This window comes from Diadema setosum, chromosome 2 (genome assembly GCF_964275005.1).
Source record: "Diadema setosum chromosome 2, eeDiaSeto1, whole genome shotgun sequence".
In the NCBI taxonomy this organism is placed as follows: Eukaryota; Metazoa; Echinodermata; class Echinoidea; order Diadematoida; family Diadematidae; genus Diadema; species Diadema setosum.
Window position 1 is genome coordinate 28,746,372 of NC_092686.1, and position 27,609 is coordinate 28,773,980.

The following is a 27,609-nucleotide window of genomic DNA, read 5'->3' on the forward strand; positions in this document are numbered from 1 at the left end:
GGATTCAGCACCCTCGAAATAGTGTACAGTATATACAACCATCAAGAAATATCGGGCAGACGGTAAAATAAGGTTCAGCCTCTGGCACCCAGACTAGATGGCTCTTTTGAGGATATGACTTGAGATAACGTCATTCTTATTTGCCATTGCTGTAATGTTTCCTCAGGTTTGTCAATTCAAGTATCGCTTATATTCTGTTATGTAGTGTGTGACCTTCTCTATGAGATGTTTCATTGATTTTGCTTTTAATATGTTTAAACATTTTGTTATATATGTAATTTATGCCCTTGAGAAGACTGGATCGCTACACGCACGCTGAAATGAACAAGCAATACGAAAACACAACATTGAGATTCAAAATTCCAGTTACAAATGTACAGATTTTATTTTAAAACTATTGTTTAAAGCGCTCTTACAATTACTCTGGAAGAACGAGCCTATTCTATAATCTACCAGTAATAATTTCGAGAAACATATTCAAACATAATTACGAATGACTCGAATGCAACTCCTGTGTAAACTTTGAAAGGAGTCATCAGCGGTTGGTAAGAAGTCCCAAAGTACATTTTTTAAACTCGGTCGTGAAACTTATAAGCCTACATAAACCATTAAAAAGCTTTCATGTTGATAATTTCCTGAGTATGCATATACGACGGTGTAAGAAGCGGAAAAGACTAGTTTGTAAATTATCTACATATAAAAATGAGGAGAGCTTGGTTAAGTAACAAAGTATACCTGACAGAATCCAAACATGCGAAATACAGCTGTAATCACGGTACATGATTGTAATAGCATCACACCGTCCCTTCTTTACGCATTTCCACCAACCATAACGGTTTCCTGTACAAATTTACACACGCATACACCCGCAACCCCCTCACATCGTCATATATAATGTATTTCAAACAATAATAAGGCACAAAAATGAGATGAATGTATGAACACTGCTGCAAGAAAGACTGTTATAGGGCAAGGAGGTTCAAGAGATGGAGTTGCCCACGTTTGCCGCCACACAAAAATATATATTGTTAGTATGTGCCTAGTTGGATCTGCCTCACAAAGGAAGGGAGACAATTGCTTTATGTCTCATTACATAATGACCGTTAACTCTGCAGGAAAATATTTATCTATGATGGTAATTAGGGCCTACTTTTCCATCAACACTCTTCCAGGAGATCACAGTTTCAAAAACGTTCACAACAAACAGCTTTGATATATTATTTTGCACATGGTTATGAGCGGGACTGGCTGTTGTATTGTACTTTTTACAATTATAAGATGGCAGCTTAATATATATAAATGAGTAGACAAGCAAAAATGATAATCCCGACATTTAAACAAAAATTTAAACAAACAAACAAACCGTTTAAACAAAAATTAATCAGCAAATAGCTTGGGAAGATGGCGGGATCATTGCTTTCAATCGTATATACCCCTCAGTCTGTTAGCAAAGTCATGTCATGTTGTGTTACTGCTTTTTTGCAGTTTTTTGTTTTTTGTGTTTTGTTCTGTTTTAAGCTATTTTTGTGTTGAGTATTTGTGGTTACAGTAAGCACTTTCAAATATTTTTGAGTGGTTCACAATATACAAGCACGCTTCAGTTCTTTTTTTTTTCTCTCTAAACATAACTTGGTATTTAGCCGGAATGGATGTATATCTCTATTTTGTTAACTATCATTAACTTTTGCTCAGTTTAATATATAATGTGTTAATGATATAATATTCCAGATTACCTCTGTGTTATGTTTTGTTGAAAAAAGAAAAGTAAATGAAAATAAATGAATTGAATAAAAGTGAATTGGATCAAACCTTCACTATCAAAGTCATGAGTGAACCTTGACTATCAAAGTCACGAGTGAACCTGTGGAATTTTCGTTTGTGCATCCTCAGAAAACCGACAGCTGTTCGAATGACTATAGCCAGTCGGAACTCCAGCTCTTAAACCTCAGTTTCAATTTTAGTTTAGTTTATGTCAAATATACAAATATTACTCCGATTAAAATAACTCATCGATACATAAAAAATATGCAGTGTTAATTACATAATTATGAATGACTTTACAGAGCCCCTTATAATTAACTGAGAACAATAGTTTCTTGTCGGGCACTATTTTTTGTACTGACTGTTTTAAATAAACAGAGTCTTGTTTTGGGAGGTCATCCCACGAGGCTGACATTCACGATTCTATACAGCCCTCGAGTTCGACTTTGAAAACAGGTACATGAGTCATTCTGCTCACGAGTCATACAGCCATGAATTCCACACTAGGCAAATAAAGCCCATGAGTTCGACACTTCGACTTGGTAAAAACAGCCCACGAGTTCGACAGATACAATACGGGTCTTAATGTGTCGGTCTCGTGGGCCTTGTTTGCTTAGTGTCGAACTCATGGGCTGTATGACTCATGAGTTGTATAACTCTTGGGCTGTATGACTCCTGGGCTGTATGACTTGTGGGCTGTATGACTCGTGGGTGTCGGTCTCGATCGTGATGTGCACCCAGTTTTTGCACCCAAATGAACCAGTGTCGAATTCTTAAAAACGTATAAAGGCACCCCCGCCAAAGTCCGGGTCTTGCGGGACCTAAAATGTAGATATCCTTACATTTGACTTGTCATCATCAGTTACCACCCCATGCCTCTTATTTTGAAATGATTTACTTGAAGTGGAAATAATTAAGGGGGATATCGGCAGTCGGAGTGACTGCTACAAACAATATTAACTGACCTATATTGATGCCCTTTTGTCCGTTCATAACCAACCACATCACTTGTTCGTACTTCGAGGAAATATACATCACAATTTTCAAGATTTTTTTCTTCACTTTTGCTGCAGTCTGTTCAGGTCCACCGGTGAAAAAAAATCCTCCAGATAATATTTATCAATATTCCAGTTGTGACATCATCCTGTAACATTTGAGCTGAACAACAAACAATTACAGTGTATATGCTCTTCCATTCATTGCTATTTATACCTGTACATTGCAATAGCATCACATGTTCTTTCATGCTGTAATGTTTCGCACAGTTTTTGACGTAGCAATGAGTGGTAAGTCACACAACTGTGTCTATTGTTCAGCTCAAATGTTGTGTTACAGGAGGATAATGTCGCAATTGGAATATGAATAATATGGAGGATTTTCTTGTTAGAAAAGGGGATTAAGAGAATGCAGCAAAATCTACGGAAAATGTCTAATACAGTACATAAATGATGCATATTTTCATAAGATATTTAGTGATTTGGTTAAACTCTACGGACAAAAAGGGAACAATAAAGGTCAACGTACATTTGGATCTCTCTTAGCTGCTGAGAGAATAGCTCAAAAATCTTCTGAGCGTTAGAACAAAAAGAATGATAGTGTCACGCCTTGAAAACATCTCCCTGTGATAAGCTGGGGATCACGCGCACGCCATCCTCTGAGACAGCATAAAAGAGACCAATCACGCGCTGGCACTTGGCGCGTTGGTACTGAGGGTCCCGCCACTCGACAGTTGGATACTCTCTGGATCCAAAGAACTGCTGTTGGCTGACCTCTCCGAAGTCTTGGCCGTGCCGAAAGCCTCACCGGATCCCGATTCAGACGTCGGCCTGGTCTTGGCTTTCTCTTCGCGGACTTGCCCGGGCCTCTCCTCGTCGAACTGGCAGCGGAGCCAGCGCCACCACTGGTCACGGACCTCCTTCTGCCGAAGGCAGAACATGACGAAAACGAAGAAGCCCTGTAGCGAGTTAAAGAGGAGGAAGAGGATGTTGAGGATGAAGCGAGCGCCCCCTATAGCCAGGAAGCCGAAGATCCAGGTCAGACCCAGCAGCACCGTTATGGCCACGGCGTTTTGAACTCGTCGCCACGTCGCCCCCTGGTCGGCCTTGTGTGCTGCAACGGTCTTGCGACAAGTCAACCGCTTTAGCACCAACGCGAAGATAACGAAATTTACGAGGAGGAGTACGGCCACTAAGAGAAGGACACCGAAATACAGCGCCGGGCCAGGACTGACAAAGCAACTGAAAAAGTAAACGAACGAAAACATCCATATCAAAACAATATAACTACAGGAGATAGCTCCCCCTGAATAATATTTCGCACAAGCACAGATCCCCCCCCCCCAAAAAAAAGACATAATATCTTTACATATAATGAGCATGGTCGGCTTTCATAGCAAGAGTAATTGCTTATTGAAAGTCATTATAAAGTCTGTCATGGTATCACACGGACACTCACAAATCCCTCACTGTTAAAGCGAGATTGCGATAGTGCATGCTGACTCCTCAAGATTTTGTTTTATACATGAAATGTAATTTTCACAATATCTCAACTGATTATTAGCATCAACAGGGCATCTCTGACGAGATGCATTTATACATTCTCCAGAACAATTTGTAAAAGCAGTCGCATTATTCCTCTATATCCACTCCAGAATTACCAAGTTTTTCTTTGCACCTCCTATGTCCAGAACAAATGAATTTTGTCCAACACTTATCACAGCAAGAGATCAAGACGGCCCAGTATAGCATTTTGCCATACACAAGTTGTGTATGGCAAAATGCTATACTGTGCATGCCATTGCCGTATACGAGATTATTACCCGTATCAGGCATCTGAGCTGTGGTTCGATCCCTCGTCTTACGGGCGGAATTGCGCGCCAGCAGGTAGAAGAGGGATGAATCTATCATATTCCTCTCTTTGGCAAACGCCTATGGGATTTGCGTGTCAAAAACGAGGGGAATATAGCATCCGGGCACTTGAGCTCCCAGTGAGGAAAATTTGCTGTTGATGACTTGAGTTTCTCGCGGAGTAGTTTCGCGACGAAGGGCAAATTCCCATAGGTAAACATGTAAAACTAAAGGACGATCGCTGTTACTGTGTGAGCCTTGCTGTGACGTTTTTACGCGCGCCGCATACTCGAGTTTCGCGACAGAGGGCAAACAGGCGCGGTGGAGCACCCCAATTATCTCGCAGAAATCCATCGGCAGCCGAGCCTCATTTGCATAAAGTAAACAACATGTACTCGTGTAGTTGAGAAAAAGTAAACAACTTCTCAAGCTAATAACAATTTAAGGAAACCTATTTTCGGATTAAAATTGAGTTAGTTTGAATTTGAAAACATGTCCGAATATGCACATATAACATATTAAAGGATTTGACAATGATAAAATGTGAAATTTTAGCGAAAACCTGGCGAGCAAAATTACCAAAAATATGCCTCGAAAATCATCCTAAAATTCACGAAGTGTGATTGCGGAACCAAAGCGCCATTCGAACAAAGTACACCGAAATTTATTTATCTGCTTGTATTTTAAATTTCATACCGTAATATTCCCGGCCATGGTTATGTCGGAAAAAAAACAGAAGGTGATGTCAAAAATGACACGGACGCAAAGCGTACAGGTCGGTCCCATGTATAATCGCGTCACTGTAGCGTTGCATGTCACAGCACACACAACGCATTGCTGCATGCAGCGTGCGCGGCAGCAGCTCAGCAGTCACCGCCGTGCGACACTCGGCAAAATTGACTGCGTCACATGCAAACCAACAATGAGCACGAAATCCTGAATCTCACGTACCACGCATGCCCAATATTACGGGAAAAGAAATGACGTCATTTTCAATTGTTTCGCTGACTACAATTTTCTATTCCAAACCCTGTAGAAACAAATTGATTTCTCAAAAAGTACAGGTGGAACCGAGCGAAAACTTTCACCATATGGATTGAGGCCTGATGAACTTATGTTGCCAATTTCGGACACATTGGAGCCCGGCCATAGTCCAGTCGGAAAAAAAACAAAACAGAGAGCATGTTTTGCGAGAGGTGATTTTCAAAACGCTTTAATATCTCAAGTTCTAGTGCAGCAAATTTCATAATTCTTTCATCAAAAGGAAGGTTTTTAAAAACTTAGATAGTGTGGGAAGTTTGAGTTTACTAGCGGCACGCATAGCGGCACAAGGAGAAGGTAAAGATTTGACTTTTTCATGCACACAGTTTCGGGCAGCCGTGGATGCCCGTTGGAAATTCAAATAGAACGGGGCGATAATGAGATGAAATTGGGGTGCTCCACCGCACCTGGCAAATTCCCTAACTTAACACGTACATAGGGGACCATCCCTGCGCCTGTGTGAGTTGGCTGTTAACCCTAAAAGGGCCGGGGGGGGGGGGGGGCGGAATCCGCCCCCCCCCCCTCGACGTTTCGCGCTATAATTCTGTAACGCGAGAAGGCCTCGTCACGAGGCTTCTTGACTTTCTTCGTTCAAGTCTCGCGCAACTTTTGAGACCAAATTTGCAACGTCCGCGCATACTTTTGCGAAGCCACGCCCATTTTTGTAACGGAATGTCGCCCCAAAACGGGCACAATTTTGTGATTTTGTGTACATTTCCTATGGAAAACAGTGCTCTGTCATGAAAGTCATAAAAACCTGATTATTTTTACAATTAATCACTTTCATTGATTAATTTTGTGCTAATTATGGTAGAAAAGTGGTCAGTGACAATTTCCAATGAAAAAACACAGAAAAAACAAAAGTTGAAAAACATAGAAATACATAAGAAATTCTGAAAACAATAAAATACATAAGAATTGAAATGAGTTTTGGAAGTTTTTGTGATGTACAATTGTTAAATATGCTAAAACAGATTTACAGATCAAAAATTAGACTCTCAATGCTTTTAATTAGGCTAAAATATCATCTTGAGCTTAATTTGCATAATTAATTAATTAAAATTAGAAATTGATTGTTTCAAAAAATCTTATGACACAATCTTGTAGATTATGACGCGGGTCTCACGCATGCAAAATTTCATCGCGATCGCACCACCGATGGCTGAGATCTGGGGGGGGGGGGCAGAATCCATCCCCCCCCCCCCCGGTCTGAGCATAGCCAAAAAAGCCCGGCCCCTTTACGGTTAAACGCGCGCCACATACCTGAGCTGGGAATAAGGACGTAGTGCGCAGTGTGGTGTAAACTCGAGCTGGTGTGGAAAATTGTCACGGTAAAATAGGAAGTTGTAAAAAGACAACAACTTTGTAATGATTTATTTTGCTGCTCAAGATGCCTGAAATGGGTAATAATAATGGTATGGACTGTCTACTTTCGAGGGATACGACCCTTAATTGCCCTCAGTAGAATTGTATTGCCCTCGTCTCCGACTCGGGCTATACAATTCTAGTTCAGGCAATAAATGTCGTATCCCCCTCAAGGCCAGTCCATATTACATTAATATTGACTGGTCATGCAATATCGCTGAAAAGCCTTCAGTGCCGGATGGAATCACAAACTTACTAAGTTTTGTCACCCAAGTACACGGAATGGTCCAACGCTGCTATGATGATGCACACGAGAAGGGGTAAACCTGGTAAAATCAAGAACACATACGACATAGCACAGTGGATAAGGCGATGGCAACTGAAACAGGCAATCTCGACTTTTTTTTTTTTTTTTTAATAATACTACTGCGGCGACGATTTCATGCAACGAGTAGGTAGGGGGTAAGGCAAAATAACGATACTCTACAGAAGGACAATAAGACAATAAGAATGCTCAAAGATACATACATTCATGACCGTGAGCATCAGGTTTTCAAGTCTTTTTTCAGGGGGTGGGGAATATAAACAACAATGGGGTACGGGGTCTCATGCGAGGGAGCTCAGCGACAGAGCGAGGGGAAGGTATTGGAAAGTTATCCTCTGACAACCCAGGGTTTTTGCATATAGAATTACAAATCAACTGTCTGGTGCACACTTTTGGTTGAATACTTGCAAAGTTTCAACAACAACAAAAAAATAAGAAAGATTCTTATTCTGGGACAATGTGATTGGTTGAATCGTAGTCTCTGTCCTTGCTTGATCCGCGTGTGCGCTTCACTGTGTAGCTATACTATAGGTTTATGGATGGACAAACTTTACGCCTTTAGAATTAAAATTCTACGATCTGGAGCACATATGAAATATCTCCAATATTTTTAGTCCGTGACTTGTACGAGTTCTAGATTAAGAGACAGACTACTTTTCTTACCCCACGCACAGAGACAGGCCTTCTGCATAAACTTCGATACGTGGGCGTCGAAAACCTTAACGAAGCAGAGATACATGTTGACAGCCTCGACCGCCATCCAGCTCATGGAAGCTAGGAGGAAGTAGTGGATGAGCAGGCCAACGATCAAGCAACCCACCGTAGGGTATCGTCGGTCGATTCCGATGACAAAGACCAGATAGAGGCCGAGAAGAGCGAGGCAGAGGTTAACAAGAATCTGCAGAGGTTGTTTGGAGCGGAGTTTCCTGGCAGGTAAAGATATGAGATTAGAGTGCAAGATGCCGTTGGGATCAATATCGCCAACCTGAGACTGATACACATCTGATAACAGCCTGAATAACAACCCAGTAGGCTTTAGAAAGGTCGATTAATTACATAGTATCTCGGTAGACAGAGCTGAAAGAAACGTATATTTCTCTCTGTATTCGTGAAACAGTATGCCTATAGTTATCAGACTGTATCTTCAAGCCAACAACACTAAGAACAATAGCTTCTGACCATTCGAGCATTTCTGGGACGAAGACTGAACTATAATAGGGCTTTTATAGCTGATCAGTCGGTACAGCTCCGGTCTAGCAATCCGGAGGTTTCGTTTGTTGTTGTTGTTGTTGTTGTTGTTGTTGTTTTTTGTTTTTTTTTACTAATAAATCATGTCAGTACTTGTTACATTTTGTTCCCGTATTACCGATGCCTTATACACCACCCAGAGGTAAACGCTATTGTAGTCGAGTTGAGCACGTCGAGTAAGCAGGTTATGGTTTTCTTCAGTTTTATGATTTTTTTTTTCTTTTATTCGTCTACCACAACAAAACCTTAACAGACAGCAAACAAACGAGTGAAATTTACCGAGTATCTAAGACCATAAAGGTCCATTAGGTCGCTGGATACCTACTTCATGCTCAGATATGTGACGATTGTGATGATGAGACATACGATAGAGATAACGCAACCGATGATGCCGAGTAAGTCGAGAGCATGGTGCCCGATATCCCCGGATAAGTCCTAAAAACACAAAATTGGGGCGAAAGCAAGCAGAAGATGATCACATCGGTAGCAATTACTGTCAGTCTCCATGGACACTTTCACACCAATGCACCAACTTACAGTATATGGATGGTCACAGGAAGAAGAAAGATGTGTCAATCTGAACAATTTTCCGCTAAACTCACCAATAAAAAATGATGATTGATAACAAAATTGATGATAGTGATGATACTGGCGATGATGATATTAACTATGATTCTGAACAGTCCTTAATGCTTGACAAGTCTACAATCACTGAGGGAAAAGTAGAATGGAGTAAATGGGGGTCATGATGTACAGGACGATTTGTTTAGTAAATCGTGTTGTCTACAAAGGAAGTTTTTTTTTTTTTTTTCGCTGCCTGTATATAGATCTAGAGTATTACATGTACATGTACTTTCATTTTTTATAAACGAAATAAAAATACAAAATCTAATCCTGATAGTTCACCTAAAATATCTCTGTTAAGGATGCTACAGACAAGCACTCATAGATTCTACAGCACTGCATACTCCGAAGCACAGGTCATTTTGATATTTTGTTAAGGGAAGCGCCAAAGAAAACTTGAATATCTTTCCCTCGTTCTCTTCTAATCTCTCTCGTCTCTCTCTCTCTCTCCCATTCTCCCTCTGTAATTATTTGTACACATATATCAAAGTTTGGTGATAGAATCAGTGATGTTGTTATCAGCGCTATTATTAGAAAACAAGTTATTGAAATGACATGGTACCAGTCCAGTGGAGGATCCAACGTGAGGCACAACGGGAATCCCCTCCCTTTATTTTTTGGTAAAACAAAAGAAATAAAACGAAAAAATGAAATGAAACCCGGAAATAGCACCAGAAATATTTTATGTCCCCCCCCCCCCTTTACGGAATTCCTGGATGTGCCCCTGCACTCAGACCATGACGAGGATATAATTATCTAGCAAACGTCATCATATTATTATCAGACATGTGATGCGTCATTATACATATAGGTCCTACACACACACACACACACACATGTATATATATATATATATATATATATATATATATATATATATATATATAAACAAGAATCCACCGACTAGTACATTCACTTTAAGGCATCAGACGTCGGACTCTTTAGGTTGATTTGATTCACTTCAGTGGCATATATTGACGAAAACAACATTTTATCTTGATTGCAATTTGGACTTCTGTTGATACAGCGCCACATTATAATGATTCAAGATTCGAAAAGAGAAGAAGAGTCGTTCTCACCAGAAGCACAGCGAAACTGGTGAGATGATCACAGAGACAACGAATGCGGTTGACGTCGGGTAGATCCTCTCTTCGACACCCTTCGGATGACCATCGTCCTCCCAAACTCGTCTCTTCCCAAAAAACACATGTCCGATTATCCACCTGTTCGTCTTGCCTTGTGACCTGCATTGTATTTTCAAATAAGAAAGAGTAGTGCCTACATACATGCTATCAACTGTGGGTGCTCTGCTGACCACTACTTCAAGATTGTATTTGACGGTGGGAATGAAAAAAAAAATCAGTTTGTTTTTCTCCATCTAGTTATCTTATTCTTTTTTGCATAACTTGTCACCATGTCGTTGCCTCTCAAGAGTAGAAATTTCGTTAAGAAAAAGAGGTGAAATGATGACACAAAACATGAAATTAACAGTAGATGATCATGGAAAAACCCTCGCATACACATTGGCAACACTTCTTGGTTAAAAATGAAGACTCCAGAGGCGTAATTTGACTTTGATAAGCGATAGAAACAGCAACAGAAACAACAATCGTCTGTAAACTTTCATTTTATCGCACTGTTTGTTTGTTGTTGTGGTTTTTTTTGCATCATTTAAAAAACAGCATTGAAACGGCTTGGCATTCAGACAAGGAGTGATTTCTTCACCTGTTTCGTAGAAACTGTTTTAATTTAAATTGAGACACATGCTATTCGATGGACTGCGTGTGGAGCCGGGAAATGTGCAAACGCCGGGAAATGTGCAAACGCCGGGAATTGTGCAAACGTCTCGCCGGGAAATGTGCAAACGCCGGGAAATGTCCAAACGTCTTGCCAGGAAATGTGCAAACGCCGGGAAATGTGCAAACGTGTCGCCGGGAAATGTGCAAATTTCATCAACGGGAAATGTGCAAATGTGACGCCGGGAAAAGTGCAAATCATTTACTTTAGCGATATTGTGTATAAAGATAGTAGATAAACTCCATATCAGAACTGCCCATGAACTTCCGCCATTTAGATTTTCTTAATGAAATCCTTGACAGATTTTAAACAAAATTGGCAGGTAGCACGATTATGGCAATGGGATCTCAATTTGTTCATATAGTAGCCACCCCCCCCCCCCGAAAAAGGGGAGGGGGCCTCAAAGTCCCAGAACTAGGGTATTATCAAAATACTTCTTGTATTATATAACCAAATAAGAATGAGCTAGGTTGGTTCTTTAAAGATATTGATGACAAGAGTTCACGTTTAATTGCAGATCCAGGGATGCAGGGCACGGGGCCATAAGTGGGGAGGAGTCTTCAATTTGAAGCATCAGAGTCCCTAAACTAGTGCTATGAAGACATTAATGACTGAAATTGCATGTTTGATTATGACGGATCCAGGGGCGTCCGGATCGCGGGGGGGGGGGGATGAGGGGAGGAGAGGGATGTTCTACATTGTCAGTATCTTCTTGAAAAGTCTAGGACAGATTTTCACTAAACTTTTCAGATAGCCTCATTACGGTGATATGATCTTTATGAATTGAAATTAGCCCCCAATCCTCCCCCCACCCCCGGCCGAAAGGGGGGGGGGGGGAGAGTTGAAGCCTCAGAGTCCCTAAACTCTGGATTTTTTAAAAATCTTTTTCTGTCGAACAAAAAAAAAAAAAGAAGATAGAGCTAAGTTAGTGCCTTGAGGACGTTTATGACTGAAATTTCATGTTTGATTATGGCGGATCCAGGGGTGTCCTGATTGGGGGTGGGGAAGGGGAAGTGATGGACAGGAGGGGGATTGTCCACATTTACTGCATCTTCTTGATAAATCTCAAGAAGGATTTTCACCAAACTTGGCAGATACCATCTTTACGGTGATATGATCTTATATGGTAAAATGAGCCCCACCCCCTCCCACCGCCAAAGGGGGGGGGGGGAGGAGGAGTTGAAGTTTCAGGTCCCTAAACTCTGGAATTTGTAATCTTCTTCTGTTGAACCGAAGAATATGGAACTATGTACGTTATATGAAGACAATATAGTTACTAAAATTTCACGTTTGATTATGACGGTTCCAGGAGTGCCCTGATAAGGGGTGTTAGGGGGAGGAAGGGGATTTTCCACATTTTCTGCATAGTCTTGTAAAATCTATGACGGATTTTCACCAAACTTAGCAATTGGCAGATAGTATATTTATGGTGATTCGATCTTAATTTGTTAAATTGAGTCCCCCCCCCCCCCTCCTCCGCCGACGAGGAGGGGGGGGGGGGGTTGAACCCTCAGAGTCTCTATTCTCTTGATTTTTTTTTTTTTTTTTTTTTTACTTCTGTCGAACCGTAAAAGTTAGTGCTGTAAAGACATTAATGACCGAAATCTCATGTTTGATTATGGCGGGTCTCGGGGTGCTCTGATCGGGGGTAGGTGAGGGTGAGGGGGAGGGGGTGCTGTTCGTTATTCCGAAGGTTCGTTATTCCGAAGGGTCGTTAATCCGAAACACTCAAAGTCCCTATACCTAGAGGTTCGTTAACCCTAACTTACCTGGAGGGGGGGGGGGGGGGCATAATTCCCCCCCCCCCCGACGAATTCCGCGACCATTCCGGTGCGCAAATTTTTTTGACCGCGCCGCTAGCTGACTTTTAATTTCAAGTCTCGCACAACTTTTGAGATCAAATTTGTCGCGCCCGGGCATACCGTTCCGAAGCCACGCCCCTTCAAAAAATTTTAATGGCTGAAATCAATTTATTTTAATATAGCTATGCTTCAAAAAATTTGTATGACAAATTCTGCTGAAAAAAACTACCAAAACAAAAGTTCGAGAAAACAAGGAAAGATATAAAAAATTGATAAAACAATAAAAAACATAAGAAATTAATTTCGATACTGATTTTTTTTAACGCACTTAATGTTTAGAATGTCACAGGAATATTTGCACCAAAAAATCAGCATTCCATAAGCTTTTATAAGCCAATTACCGACGAAAATATTGTTTTTTGTATATAATAGTTTGCATAATTAATTTAGCTAAAATAGAAAATGCATTTTTTTTTTTGAAAATTTAACTAAGCAATCTTGTAGATTCCATCCGGCTTTATGTTCATGCAAAATTTTGCGGCGATCGCGCGATCAACGGCCGAGATCTGAAGGGGGGGGGGGCATAATGCCCCCTCCCCCCCCCCCAGGAATTCAAGCTCTCTAAATAGCCCAGGTAAGTTAGGGTTAATCCGAAAATGAAAAAGGGTTCGTTAATCTGAAAATTTGTGGCGTTATTCCGAAGGTTCGTTATTCCGAAGACTGGTTAATCCGTAAATGAAATTCGGAACAATGAACCTTCGGAATAACGAATCTTAGGAATAAAGAGCATTCGGAACAGCGAACCTTCGGAATAACGAGCTGTAACCAGGGGGAGGAGGGGGATTTTCAAAATTTTCTCCATCTTCTTGAAAAATCTATGACGAATTTTCACCAAACCAAACTAATAAAATCATATATCAGCTTTTAAAAAAAAAAAAAAAAAAAACCTATACAAAAATGATGGAGCTAATAGAGTGCTGGTGCCTGTTATGGTGAGTTAATTCATGAATAAGTGCGGATTAAGGCGGATTTGTCACATATTCAGTTTCTTCTTGAAACCCTTATAGATATTTGCCAAGCTTGAAACGTAGCGTAGCGTATTTATGTGGTAAAATGACCTCAATTTGTCTAGATGAGCACTGCCCCAACCCCTAAGGTGGGAGGAGATGGACCCCCCCCCCCACCCGCCATCTCCGCCCCTTGAACTTGAAAGGGACCAAGACGAGGGGATAGGGTCGTTCGGGTGGAATACAGAATTTTATTGAAAACCCTATACATATGGACAAAAAAACCCGGAATACATACTTTTTAAAGACATTTTCTATACAACCAAGAGTAATAGAACACATTCTTATCACATTTTTAGAAGGTAGATCTATACTTTGATGAAATTTCACGTCTGCTTACTAAATGACGTGGGGGCTACCCTGGTCTTATCCCTAGCTTTGGGGAAGGGGAACAATTTGGACTTGTTGCCCCTTCGCACAAAGTGGGATTCTATCACACTAGAGATGCTACCTCCCACGTTCGGTGAAAATCCGTCAAAGATTTCTCAAGAGGATGCAGAATATGTGAAAATCCCCCCTCCTCCCCCTCACCCTCCCCCCCCCCCCCATAAGGACACCCCTCGATCCGCCACAATCAAACGTGAAATAACATTTCAGGCATTTTTTAATGTCTTCATAGCACTAACTAAGGTCTCTTTTCCGGTTTGACAGAAGAAGATAAAAATTGAGTTTAGGGACTCCGAGGCTTCAACCCCCCCCCCTTAAGCGGTGTGTGTGTGTGTGGGAGGGAGGCTCATTTTAAGAAATTAAGTGCATATCACCGTAAAGAGGCGATCTGCCAATTTTGGTGAAATTCCGTCGTAGATTTTTCAAGAAGATGCTGAAAATGTGGAAAATTCCTCTCCTTGCCCTCACCCCCGCGATCTGGAGACCCCTTGATCCGCGTCATAACCAAACATGAAATTTCATTCATTAACGCTGTATCTTCATAGCACTAACTAAACTCTATCTTTATCGGTTTGACAGAAGAAGATTAAAAAAATTCCAGAGTTTTGGGGACGCTGAAACTTCAACCCTGGTCCCGCAGCCCCACCCCCCCCCCCCCTTCAGCGGTAGGGGAAGGGGGGGGGGGGCTCATTTGAACAAATCAAGATCATAACTATTACCATAATCTTGCTATCTTTCAAGTTTGGTGAAAATCCCTCATAGATATTTCAAGAAGATGCTAAAAATGTGGAATATCCCCCTCCACCCATCACCCCCCCCCCTCCCGATCTGGGCACCCCTTGATCGGCCATACCCGGCCTCAATTGCGCGGCCGAGCCTCGCAATTTTGTCCGTATAGACCCCGTTTACAGTGCGAGGCTCGGCCGCGGCTCGGCCGCGGCCGAGCCCAGCCCCGCTTCAGTGTAAACGCGCAAAAGGCCAAATGCGAGGCCAAAATTGGCCTCGCATTTGGCCTCGCTCTGGAGGTGGTCTCGGCCGCGGCCGAGCCGCGGCCGAGCCCGGCCTCTTCTTGGTGTAAACGCAAACTGGGCCAAATGCGCGGCCAATTTTAGTCTGGCTTCCAGACCCTCTGCCCGTAACATTTCGCTATTCACGATATTAACCCCCTCAACGTGGAAGACTAGTATAGTCAAGGGCGCCGGAAGCGGGGGGGCAGGGGTGGCACTTGCCCCCCCCCCCCCCCAAACAAAATGTTGGGGGGGCAAAACGAGTTTTTGCCCCCCCCCCAAAGTGCCCCCTGTAACAAATAATTAATCACTGATTTAAAGACCAAAATGAACAATAAAGGCATATTTCTTGTGTAAATGTTGTAATTTCATAACTGAAAATGCAAAATTTTTCGCCCCTAACGGGGCGAAAATTATAATACACTAACAACGTACATTATTGTATCTACATACACTAATAATAACTCATGAGTAAATCTAGTATATAGATGGTAGCCTCGTGTCCTCGAGTGTGCCCGCTGAACATACCTTTAGTAAACCTTACATTTTTCATTTTCTTCTTTGCTTTCTAGCAGTATAAGAATATTTTTTTACTGTTCGAACGATGCGATCATGTTTAAGCTTTTAATGAGTACATTTCAGATAAATTGCAAAGTGAAAGTGGCTCGCTCGTTCTGCCCGTACTTATAGTAAGATGAAAAGTCTTCATAAGTTATTATCACAGTCCTTCGCCGTGATTTCTTTTACTGTGTTTATTTCCTCAGAAATCTAATCTAAAATGCTCTATAAAAGCGACTTTTATACTCTGTTTTTACAAAAAGTCCCTACCGTGGGAGGGGGTATCCCCCTCCCACACCCTCCCCCGCTCGGTCGCGTCGCTCCCTCGACGAGGATCTCACACCATCACATGATATACCCCCGTATGTTAAGATCATAATAGTCCTTCCAACTGATTTTTTTTTCCAATATGTTAATTACCTAGAAATTTGCTTTTAAATGTTCTATAAACGCTACTTTTATACTGTTTTTACAAAAAGTCCCTACCGTGGGAGGGGGTGTCCCCCCTCCCACACCCTCCCCCAGCTCGGTCGCTTCACTCCCTCGCCGAGGATCTCGCACCATCACATTATTAATGTACTCCCGTATGTTATGATCATAGTCCTTCCAACTGATTTTTTCAATATGATAATTCCCTAGAAATTTGCTTTAAATTCTCTATAAACGCGACTTTCATACTCTGTTTTTACAAAAAAAGTCCTTACCGTGGGAGGGGATATCCCCCCTCCCACACCCTCCCCCCGCTCGGTCGCTTCGCTCCCTCGCCGAGGATCTCACACCATCACATTATTATGTATACTCCCGTATATGTAATAATCATAGCCCTTTGCACTGATTATTTTTCACTATGTTTAATTCCTTAGAAATTTGCTTTTAAATGGTCTATAAACGCGACTACTTTTGTACCCTGTTGTACAAAAGCTCCCTACAGTGGGGGGGGGGGGGGGGGAATCCCCCTTTTTACCCCCCCCCCCCCCCGCTCGCTTCGCTCCCGCGACGAGGATCTCACATCGTCACATAAAATGTGCCCCCGTTGAGATTTTGCCCCCCCAAAACCAGAAGTGTTCCGGCGCGCTTGAGTATAGTTTAAGGTGGTTTGGACCTGCAAAGGATTTTTCCTTCGGCAAAGACTTTTGCCCGAACGACGACTTCGTCGCCACGGAATCCAGTTGGCAAAGGGTCTGAAAACCAGGCTATACCAAATTGCGTTTGTTTACAAGCAGAGCGCCACTACGACAAAATATTGAAAGGTTTGAATTAAAAGCGCGGCCGAGCCCAGCAGTGTAAACGGACAAAATTGCGAGGCTCGGCCGCGCAATTGAGGCCGGGCTCGGCCGCGGCCGAGCCGCGGCCGAGCCCGGCCCCGCACTGTAAACGGGGTCTAATTACACTGCTGGGCTCGGCCGCGCTTTCGATTCAAACCTTTCATTATTTGGTCGTAGTGGCGCTCTGCTTGTAAACTAACGCAATTTGGTATTGTCTGGTTTTCAGACCCTTTGCCAACTGAATTCCGTGGCGACGAAGTCGCCGTTCGGGCAAAGGCCTTTGCCGAAGGAAAAAATCCTCTGCAGGACAAAACCACCTTAAACTATACTAGTTTTCGACGTTGAGGGGGTTAATATCCTGAACAGCGAAAGATACAGGCAGAGGGTTTGGAAGCCAGACTAAAACTGGCCGCGCAATTGGCCGCGCATTTGGCCCAGTTTGAGTTTACACCAAGAAAAGGCCGGGCTCGGCCGCGGCCGAGACCACCTCCAGAGCGAGGCCAAATGCGAGGCCAATTTTGGCCTCGCATTTGGCCTTTTGCGCGTTTACACTGAAGCGGGGCTGGACTCGGCCGCGGCCGAGCCGCGGCCGAGCCTCGCACTGTAAACGGGGTCTTCTACGACCCCGTTTACAGTGCGGGGCCTCAATTGCGCGGCCGAGCCTCGCAATTTTGTCCGTTTACACTGCCGGGCTCGGCCGCGCTTTTGATTCAAACCTTTCAATATTTTGTCGTAGTGGCGCTCTGCTTGTAAACAAATGCAATTTGGTATTGTCTGGTTTTCAGACCCTTTGCCAAATGAATTCCGTGGCGACGAAGTCGCCGTTCGGGCAAAGGCCTTTGCCGAAGGAAAGAATCATTTGCAGGACAAAACCGCCTTAAATTATACTAGTTTTCGACGTTGAGGGGGTTAATATCATGAATAGCGAAAGATACAGGCAGAGGGTTTGGAAGCCAGACTAAAATTGGCCGCGCAATTGGCCGCGCATTTGGCCCAGTTTGCGTTTACACCAAGATAAGGCCGGGCTCGGCCGCGGCTCGGCCGGCGTCACGTTTGCACATTTCCCGTTGATGAAATTTAGAGATTTGCACATTTCCCGGCACGACGTTTGCACATTTCCCGGCGTTTGCACATTTCCCGGCGAAACGTTTGCACATTTCCAGGCGTTTGCACATTTCCCGGCGTTTGCACATTTCCCGGCTCCACACTGCGTCATTTTTTTTTTTTTTTTACACTCGCTAGAGGTCTGACGAATGACAAACAATTGGCTATGGACACTTACGAGATGAAAGATAGATAGCAAAAATTGCATTATATCCATGTACAAATGTCTGATCTTTCATGGAAAGTGTTATTGGGTGTCTTTTATATAGCACAATTCTTACTCATAGTGAAGTGATTTGTTGTAATCGACTTAAATTACAATAAAACGATTATTATACACAGAATGCGATGGGGAGAATGATCATTGTGAATTTTTTTTTTTATTTATTTGTTTGTTTGTTTGCGGATACAACTGCCTACTGTATCTATCATGCAATGTCCTGTTTAACACTGCAACACCGACACTTTCAACAGAGGAATTAGATGAGAACTGGTTAACTCTCGAAATCTGTATAACCAAGCAGTATGACTGTTACATTACATTACATTTTTAACGAGAGGAAAAAAAAAAACAGTTGTGGGAAATAATTTTGTCAAAATGCGTGATTAATTTTCTAAGGTGGTGGGATTTACTATTTGCCAGTACATACCTGGTTTTGCCAATACACTATGTAATCAAATCGAGAAGCTAGTACATATACGGATCTGAGCTCAATGTGTATCACTGTAATTATCACACATGATGTTAATTTGCCATCATCATACTATCTTTACATGAACACACCAAAGTTCCCACTTAGTCGAGTTGGAGTCTCGAGTTGTGCCGACCTGTGCAAGTTTAAACTAGCGAGAACTCGCGTGAACTCGCGTGAACTCGCGTGAACTCGCGTGAACTCGCGTGAAATTTGTCAATTTTAATGAGCTGCGCATGAGTGATCTGCGAGACATCGAGTTTACTACGATAGCTGAACGAGTGATACGAGCGTGATACGAGTCACACCGATCTTGGTGTGAGTTGTGATGACCGTGTACGACTTAAACCAAGCATTCATCGAGTTGAAAAGAGCTTGTTACGAGCCCGTTACGAACTCGTTAGGAGTTGCACAATCCCTGCTGTTCGGTTTGGCGTCCAGTGGCGTCTTTTCTCCCATTTTCTTCTACTGGGACCTGGGACCTATTTCATAAAAGTTGATATGATAACAACTCTTGATGGAATGTCAATTGTCATGGCAACAACAAGAATCCAACTTCCTGATTGGTTGTTGGTATTGGGAGTTGATGCCATTCCAGCAAGAGTTGATATCTGTTATGAAAATAAGTCCTGGTCTTGTGGGTCTTGCTTAGAGGCATGGTTTTCTGACTCCCTCTGTAGCCCATCACGGGTGATCTCTTCTGTTTCTACTGTCTCTTCCTGCTCTTCTTCCTCTACTTCTTACCATCGCTTGATTGATCTCCATTTCCTTCTCCGGTTTTTTCTTGGATTTCTTGAGTCGCGTGACATTTTTTTTTTCTGTCTTTATTTTTATGTAGTTCTAGAATTGTAATGGCAATGACCTATTAGGGTTTAATGAATGTCTCCTGTCTTTCAAACGCTGGGAAAATGTGAATAATTCCATATTAATAGGTCAGTGCAAGGTACTCTGATAAGCTAATACAAAACTCGTTGTAAGTCGCAGAGCTCGATCTAAACTCGCGCCTTACTCGAGGGCAATTCCTACTAAAGCAAGGTTCCCACTTAGCCGAGTTGGAGTCTCGAGTTGTTCCGAGCTGCGTGAGCTTAAACTCGCGTGAACTCGCTTGAACTCGCGTGAAATTTGTCAATTTTAATGAGCTGCGCATGAGTGATCTACGAGGCAACATCGAGTTTACTACGATAGTGATACGAGTGATCCGAGCGTGATACGAGTCACACCGATGTTGGGGCGAGTTGTGATGACCTGTGTACGACTTAAATCGAGCTTTCATTGAGTTATAAAAGAGCTTGTTACGAGCTCGTTACGAGCCCGTTACGAGTCCGTTATGAGTTAGCACAATCCCTGTGAAATGTGAATAATTCCAAAGTGCATTGCACTCTGAATAAGCTAACACAAAACTCGTTGTAAGTCGCAGAGCTCGATCTAAACTCGGGCTTAGCTCGAGGGCAACTCCCCCTTACACATACTAGTAGTAGGGTCGTAGTGCTCGCATTGCACTCTTCAAAACTCGAGCAGAACTCGCGTATATACTTGAAGGTGGCGAGTTACGAAGAGTTCATCGCGAGCTTCGTCCGAGTATTGAGAGTTTGTTACGAGTAGTATGAGTATATTACGAGTTTAAAAGAGTTCAGCACGAGTTACTTTGAGTTAGGGAAAATTTTCAACATGTTCAAAAATTTTGGAACCACTCGCGAGTTCACGGGGAGTTTTGCAGATTCACTACGAGTTACGCGAGTTGTCGCGAGTTATCCCGAGTTACATGAAGAGCTTTACGCGAGTTATCGCGAGTGCCCCTTTGAGGCAACCCGCCACAACTCGCCAAAGCTCGGCACTGTAACTCGGCTAAGTGGGAACCCTGCTTTACACATACTGATAGTAGAGTCGTAGTGCTCGTATCGTACTCTTCAAAACTCGACCAGAACTCTCGTATATATTTGAAGGTGGCGAGTTACAAAGAGTTCATAGCGAGCGTCGTACGAGTAGTGAGAGTTTGTTACGAGTAGTACGAGTATATTACGAGTTTAAAAGAGTCCAGCACGAGTTACTTCGAGTTAGGGAAAATTTTGAATATTTTCAAATGAATAGCTTTACGCGAGTTATCGCGAGTGCCCCTTTGAGGCGACTCGCCACAACTCGCCAAAGCTCGGCACTGTAACTCGGCTAAGTGGGAACCCTGCTTTAATCATGGGCAGATCCAGGACTTGCGTAAAGCGGGGTTCCCACTGTCACGATTGGAACCACGATTGAAATCGTGGTCTTAATCGTAAAGCAATCGTGGTGATCTTATCAGATCGTACTAGATTGTATCAGATCTTAAAGTCAATCGTGGCAATCGCGTTAATCGTAGAAAAATTTTGGACGGTTCAAAAATTTTCTACTATTAACACGAGTAATTTTTGATCGTGATCATCGCATCAAAATGTCTTGGATCGTATCATAACGCAGCAAATCTTATCTAATCGTGCTTCTTAATCGTGTTGATCGGGATCGACTTTTTCACTTTCCTTCTGCTTATTTTGCACATGTGCCCTTATTTTCCTCGCAAATCGATCGTATATACTTTGTATTCCGCGAGATTGAATAATGGAGGGGTGGCACAATAATATACTATAGGTTTTCCCATCCATTTTCGCACTTTTGTCATTCAATTTCAAAGATTTACTATTCAATTTCGTTCCGAGAAGCACGTGGAATTCAGTATCGTCAATTGTCCTTCAAATTCATCCCTCCCGCTGACGGATCGCAGAATGTGAAGATCAAATTCGTCTTTGTTCACACAATTTCATTAATTTTTCATTCAAATTAGTCAGATGTTGTCGATTCTTTATTTTGATGGTGAACCAACTTTAAGCCGGCATATTTTTACTTTCTCTCGTAAATTGTATCGTTACACATTTTTCCCTTACAATTTGCTTAGACAAAACACACGAAAAACATGACTGACAACCAAAGTTGATTGAAGGATAAACGACAGTCAAAAGACATAACCCAGGACAGTATGTCAGGGTTACCTTTTGAACTTTAACTCGTAATGTTCAGGTTTCGCATCATAATGCATTAGGCAAACTTTAATTTGTGTACCCTGGAAAGCAGCAAACATAATTATGTTACCCATTCTTTGACATCAAACAGGCTACAATTCTACACTTAAATTTTGTCTTTAATCATATTTGCCTGAAATCGTTTGTCAGTGTTTTCGTTTGCGAGACGGTACGTCTGTTTGTATCAGTGTGTACTCGGATTGCTTGTGTGTGTGACTGTGTGTGTCTGTATCTGTGGTTCTGTGTGTGTGTGGGAGGGGGGGCACTTTTGTGTATGCTAACTCCTGAATGTACATAAAATGTGAACGGTTACAGAAAAAAAAAAATCATGAATGACTGGTAAATCACACCGGATAGAGATATGAGACGAATATGAATGAAGATTTAACGAAAATGGTTAACAAAAGACAAAGTCGATCCTGCTGTTCTGAGTGCTGCGAGTGAGACGGACGAATTTGAACTGTAAATGACGAAAATGTATGCCAAATAACTAAATTGAATGGACTTTATTTGAAAATGAACGACGAAAGACGAATTTGAAAGTAAGACTGGCCCATTCCCGACATCCTGCGACGAAATTGAAGTAAAAGTTTGTGAAATTGAATGAAAAAAAGTTTGAAAATGAATGGGAAAACCTATAGTACATAATAACACCACTGAAACATCCACCAGAAGCAGAATGCTTCACATACCCCATAAAGTAACTTGTGTGACTTTTGAAAAGTGACCATTTTCGTGGATGACTATAAAGATCACTGTTATAATTTTCAAAAAGAAGTTAGTCAATAAGTGTAGCAATACCCCTGCGAAATAATTTTGCTTAAGACTTTTTTTTTTAAGTGACATTATTTTAGGGGAGTTACCTTTCTGTTGTGTGTGTATGTCGGTTTTGTTAAACACTGTTAAATAAAGCAATAAATCAAGCCAAACCAACCAAACTTTCAATACCCCGTGAGATAACGACATTTTGAAATAAAAATGCATATGATACTATACTATGCGTATATGAAATTAAACACACAAGCAATGCTTATTAGTTTGGCCAACAATCTTATATTGAGCGTATATGTATATCACATATTATATTAGTATTCAAAAAGATCCCATCCTCTTTTTAGGTGATACGCTATCGGCGTATCACCTCTTGAGTTTGTACGGAATCTTTCTCTTTTTTCAGCTTCAATTTCATCATATTTTCTTCATGTGTTTCAAAGGAAGTAAACATATTTGTCTTGGATCTTTATTTTTTTTCTGGGGAAGATGGGCAATGATCTGATGTTGTGTACTTGTTTTTGTTTTTGTTTTTGTTTTTGTTTTTTTTTTTTGGGGGGGGGGGAGGTGAGCGCGTCGGTTCAATATTCTATTAATTTCTTTAGGCTATTCAAATTAGAGGAGGGACTATCTGAGGTTGTGGCTTTCTATCTGATGAATAATGTAATCGTCATTCGCAATACTGCAAAGGTCACGTTCTCATCATCCTCAAGCTGTCAACTCTTGCCATCACCAATGCTTGTGGATAGAAGGCCTAATCACTCTGTAGAATTTAAGGAAACAATGAAATCCGCTGTCAGCAGGACTGCAATATTCCCATTCGGGTTCAATCGCACCTTAAATTGGAGTCGCTTTTGATCCCGATCGTGAAATATATCGTATCTTATCTCAACAGCCCGCATTGGTTCGCGGTATTCGTATTGGAACGTATCAGAACGTAGCTGCACGCACCAAATCGGGGATCCCAATCGTAATGATAGTGGTAGTTCGGAACCAATCATGGACTCAATCGGGACAATCCTATCGGATCGTATTTGAACGCGAGACCAGATCGTGACAGATCGTATTGCTTGAAATAGACCAATCGTGACCATAGCGCATCCAAGCGAAGAAACACGTATTGACTCGCATAACCTCGTATCCTCACGTGAAATTTCAGACAAGTTCAACGAAACGTCCACGATCAGTTACGCATGTCCAATCGTGGCGTTCGTAATAGATCGTACGATAGTGGGAACCCCGCTTAAAGAGGGGGCGCCTTGACAAAATAAAGTGGGGGGGGGGAATAATGTTCAAAAGGCTATCATTAAACGTTTCAGTAAGTGACAGATATCTTGAAAGTCTTACATCCTTTACTCACATTTCTCTCTAAGAATACGGTCTCAACTTCTTGACCAGGTGGTAGCCCCTCGATTACGACACCCTCAACGGTAGCCGAAATGACACTCGTACCAACAGCCAGGCGACGCTCTGGACCAATGTCGTATGGTTGATCTTCGCTCTGAAACAACTTACTTTGCTCGAAAACGAAGAAACTGATTGGAATACTGTCGTTATCTAGGAAGATAGTGGGAACCTTTTATTCGACACCTCTATGAACTTACCGTCGGTACGCTGAAATTGTCATTGTGTCCAAAGATGAAGGCGATTCATCTCTTTATGATCGTTTGACACGATTGAATCCTTCCCATATCAATTCAATTGAATTCAACTCAAATACACTTTACACAATCAAACAAGCTTTAAAACCCCCAAGACCATAGCAATACATGCAATCAACTGATACCTTCTTTATCAGGATTGTCTCATACTTTGACACAACAGAACAGCTTTCCAACTACGCATTTTTTTTTTTGTTTTTTGCATGCTCAACAGTAGCAATATTCATTTTCTGCCTAAACCGGCAAAAAATGAAAATAAATCATATTATTTGCAAGATTTCACTTCTATTATAAACATCTCGCTCTCATAAGTTCCTTCTCTACTGTATGACAGCGTCTTTAGTGTAGAGATTTGTCCAGGATATTTCTTGTTTAGGTTTAGTTAGATTTTCGTGTGTTAGTTTGTTTTGTAGCTCTGCTTTCTATGTATAATATCAATCATTTGGTAATTTGTTATATTATGTATGGGAAATGCATCCCAGAAGCACTTTTTTTTTCTTTTGCATTTCTCCCCATTCCAAGCATTTCTGTAAACTCTGAACAGTTTGCAAAGTAGGTTTCAGTCATAATACATGTACATTGTAAAGTATTTTCTGCATTCAACTTTTGAATATAAAAATAAGGTTACAGTTCGATATTCGAAAAGTTCGCTATTCCGAAAATAAAATAAGGGTTGTTATTCCGAAGATTTTAATGATCTGAAAATAAAGAAAGATTCGTTACTCCGAGAGTTCGTTAATCCATAAATAGAATAACGTTCGTGATTCTGTAGCTTCATATTTTGAAGATTCATTATTTCGAAGGTTATTTTTTTCCCCGAAAATTAAATAAGAGTTAAGATTCCCTTAATCTTAAGGTTTGAAACTTATTTCATATTGAGATTGACAAACCTCCAGCACAACGAAAATCAACCCAAAAAATTATTTGGCCAATAAATGTAAAAATGAATGAATGAATGAATGAATGGATGAATGAATGAATAAACAGACAAAGGAATTAATTAAAATTGATGAATGAACAAAAAGTAATCCTTAACAGAACTGAAAAGATGACAAAGACGTCAAGGAGATTTACCTTGCGGGAGAAAGTTCAGGATGCCCTCTGGGAGGTAAATGGAGGCATCAATCTCTGGTCTCGGGATATCTTCCGTGTCGAAGTAAATCATAGTCCCGTTTTCAACTACTTCTTCGAAATACCGACTGTCTCCTCTGAAACCATCAGCCGAAAATGCAGCAAACCCGAGACCCAACACCAGCGACTCCTTGGGGAGTTGTAGCGCCACCACCGTCAAGCTCTCTCCGATTACAGTGAGATTGTTGCCAGGCCCCTCCTGAAAGAGGGTAACCTGGTCCTCCAAGGCGTATAGGATCTCAGTTGGCGCTTTAAATTCAACCGAATCCACGAAGACGTCGTTGTCGACGGCGAGCACGTTGTCGACCACTCGTATTACGTTTGCGGTCACCTAATGTTAAAGTCACGGGAGGAAAAAAAAAAAGCCTGTGCACCTGAACCAACAAAAAGTTTTCCTTAATGTTCACAGATATGATACAAACTCCCGGAAGAGAAAAAAAAAATAATGCAATTCAGCAGGCATACAACGACTGTATAGCAAATAACAGTTTATTTTGGAAGCACAGACATAAGTTGTAAAAGGGAAAACAAAATTTGACCAAAGATGGGATGAAAAACAAAAGTGAGTGACTGGAATCTATAAATTCTTCATATACCCACATTATCCTGCATGATAATGGATGGGCATTGGTATACCTCGGATGAAGAGTTTCGAATGGCTACAATCTTGGAAAGAGCGGTTGCCACGGCAACAAGCCCGTCGGTATCTATCTCTCTGCCGATTTTTGTTGCGGCTAGCAAATCGCTGGAATACGCCGTCACGTTGTCTGGAGTAACAATGGCCTGTAACGAATAGACATTTCAGTACTTCAGTGTAAAACATGATTCATATAATGCTTCCGGCACATAACACATCACAGCACGCTTCATAAACTATAACTTACATGTATACATGTATACATGTACACAAGTACACATTATAAGCAAATGCATGCTTGGGTGTTAAAATATATTAAACGTCTCGTCTCTACGACTCATGGAATAAAGTACAATACAATAAATTACAATACTACGTAATGTTCCGATTCAAGCTCACCCGCGCCAAGTCTTGAAGAATGTCGTTAACATCGTTGTCGGTGAAGCAGTCACTGAAAATTAGTTCTCCCCACATAACTGGCGTGAAGAGATCGCTCATGCACTGTCGTCTGGCCCGTGGCAAATAAGCTGAAGACAGACGTAACAACCATTACGATTAGAAAGATATTCTAATGCCGAGTACAACTGATAACCGCATCATAGCTCGTAGCATTTGGGAGACCATGTTTACTGGAGAATGTCATTTACTCTTCTTTTCATTCTTTTCCCAAACCCAAATAATGAAAATCATTACACAGTAACAACAATCATTCACACAAAAAGTCTCCATCTTGATATTGCGTGATGTATATCAGGGGTACAGAACCCGATGTATTTGATGGCGAGGCAAACTCGAGTAATATCCCCGCCCTATTTTACACAGCACCGAAAACGGTATGTTCAGATTATACAATGAATTGTAGAAAGAATACATTTATGAGTTAAATAGCCAAATATACGCACTTAGTAAATACAAGCAGCTACGTGCAATTATTTTTACATTCTTGCTATCAAGATGAAATGAGATATTGCTGAATTGTAGCTAATTTAAAAGTGAAATGATCGCTGAGAAAATGCAAAGCTTTAATATGAATAAGTTTCCTAAGTAGAAATGAGAAAAACATTTTTATTGGTAGAAAATGCATTTCAAATAAGAAAGAATATTTATTTACTGACTAAATATTATACTAATAAAGCTTGTCTGTTATACAAGGTTTGCAATCACTTCAAACTGGAAGTAGATTCAAGCAGGTATTAAAATACAAGTGATTTGTATGCAGTATGGTGAATAAATTAAACGTATACAGTAATTTTCTACTGCAATGTCTTATTGTTAGTTTTACAATTTCTACCGGACGCAAAGCTTGACGCAAAAATGTGCAGTTCTTCTACTTGAATGTGAATTGTCAATGTAACTCACTGTTTCTGCTGTAATCTCGACAGCGTTCGAGGCTGTCCGCAGTCTCGCCAATGGCTGTGGGTTCAAAGGTTAGGGTACCGAACGCTCCACTCACTTCCGAACGCGGACAGGATGCTA

General features: G+C 41.5%; 1 protein-coding gene across 1 annotated transcript; it reads right to left on the bottom strand.

Annotated features, from left to right (window-relative positions):
* Nucleotides 1-3,254: 3,254 nt before the first annotated feature.
* LOC140241517 (adhesion G-protein coupled receptor G2-like) lies at nt 3,255-27,609 on the bottom strand. Its single transcript, XM_072321258.1, has 10 exons — nt 27,493-27,609; nt 26,533-26,660; nt 26,133-26,279; nt 25,443-25,827; nt 24,065-24,273; nt 10,290-10,454; nt 8,912-9,021; nt 8,002-8,264; nt 7,270-7,339; nt 3,255-3,998 (listed from the first exon to the last, which is right to left on the bottom strand). Exons 2-10 carry the CDS (start codon nt 26,629-26,631, stop codon nt 3,440-3,442), a joined length of 2,007 nt encoding a protein of 668 aa, XP_072177359.1. The 5' UTR covers nt 26,632-26,660; nt 27,493-27,609; the 3' UTR covers nt 3,255-3,439.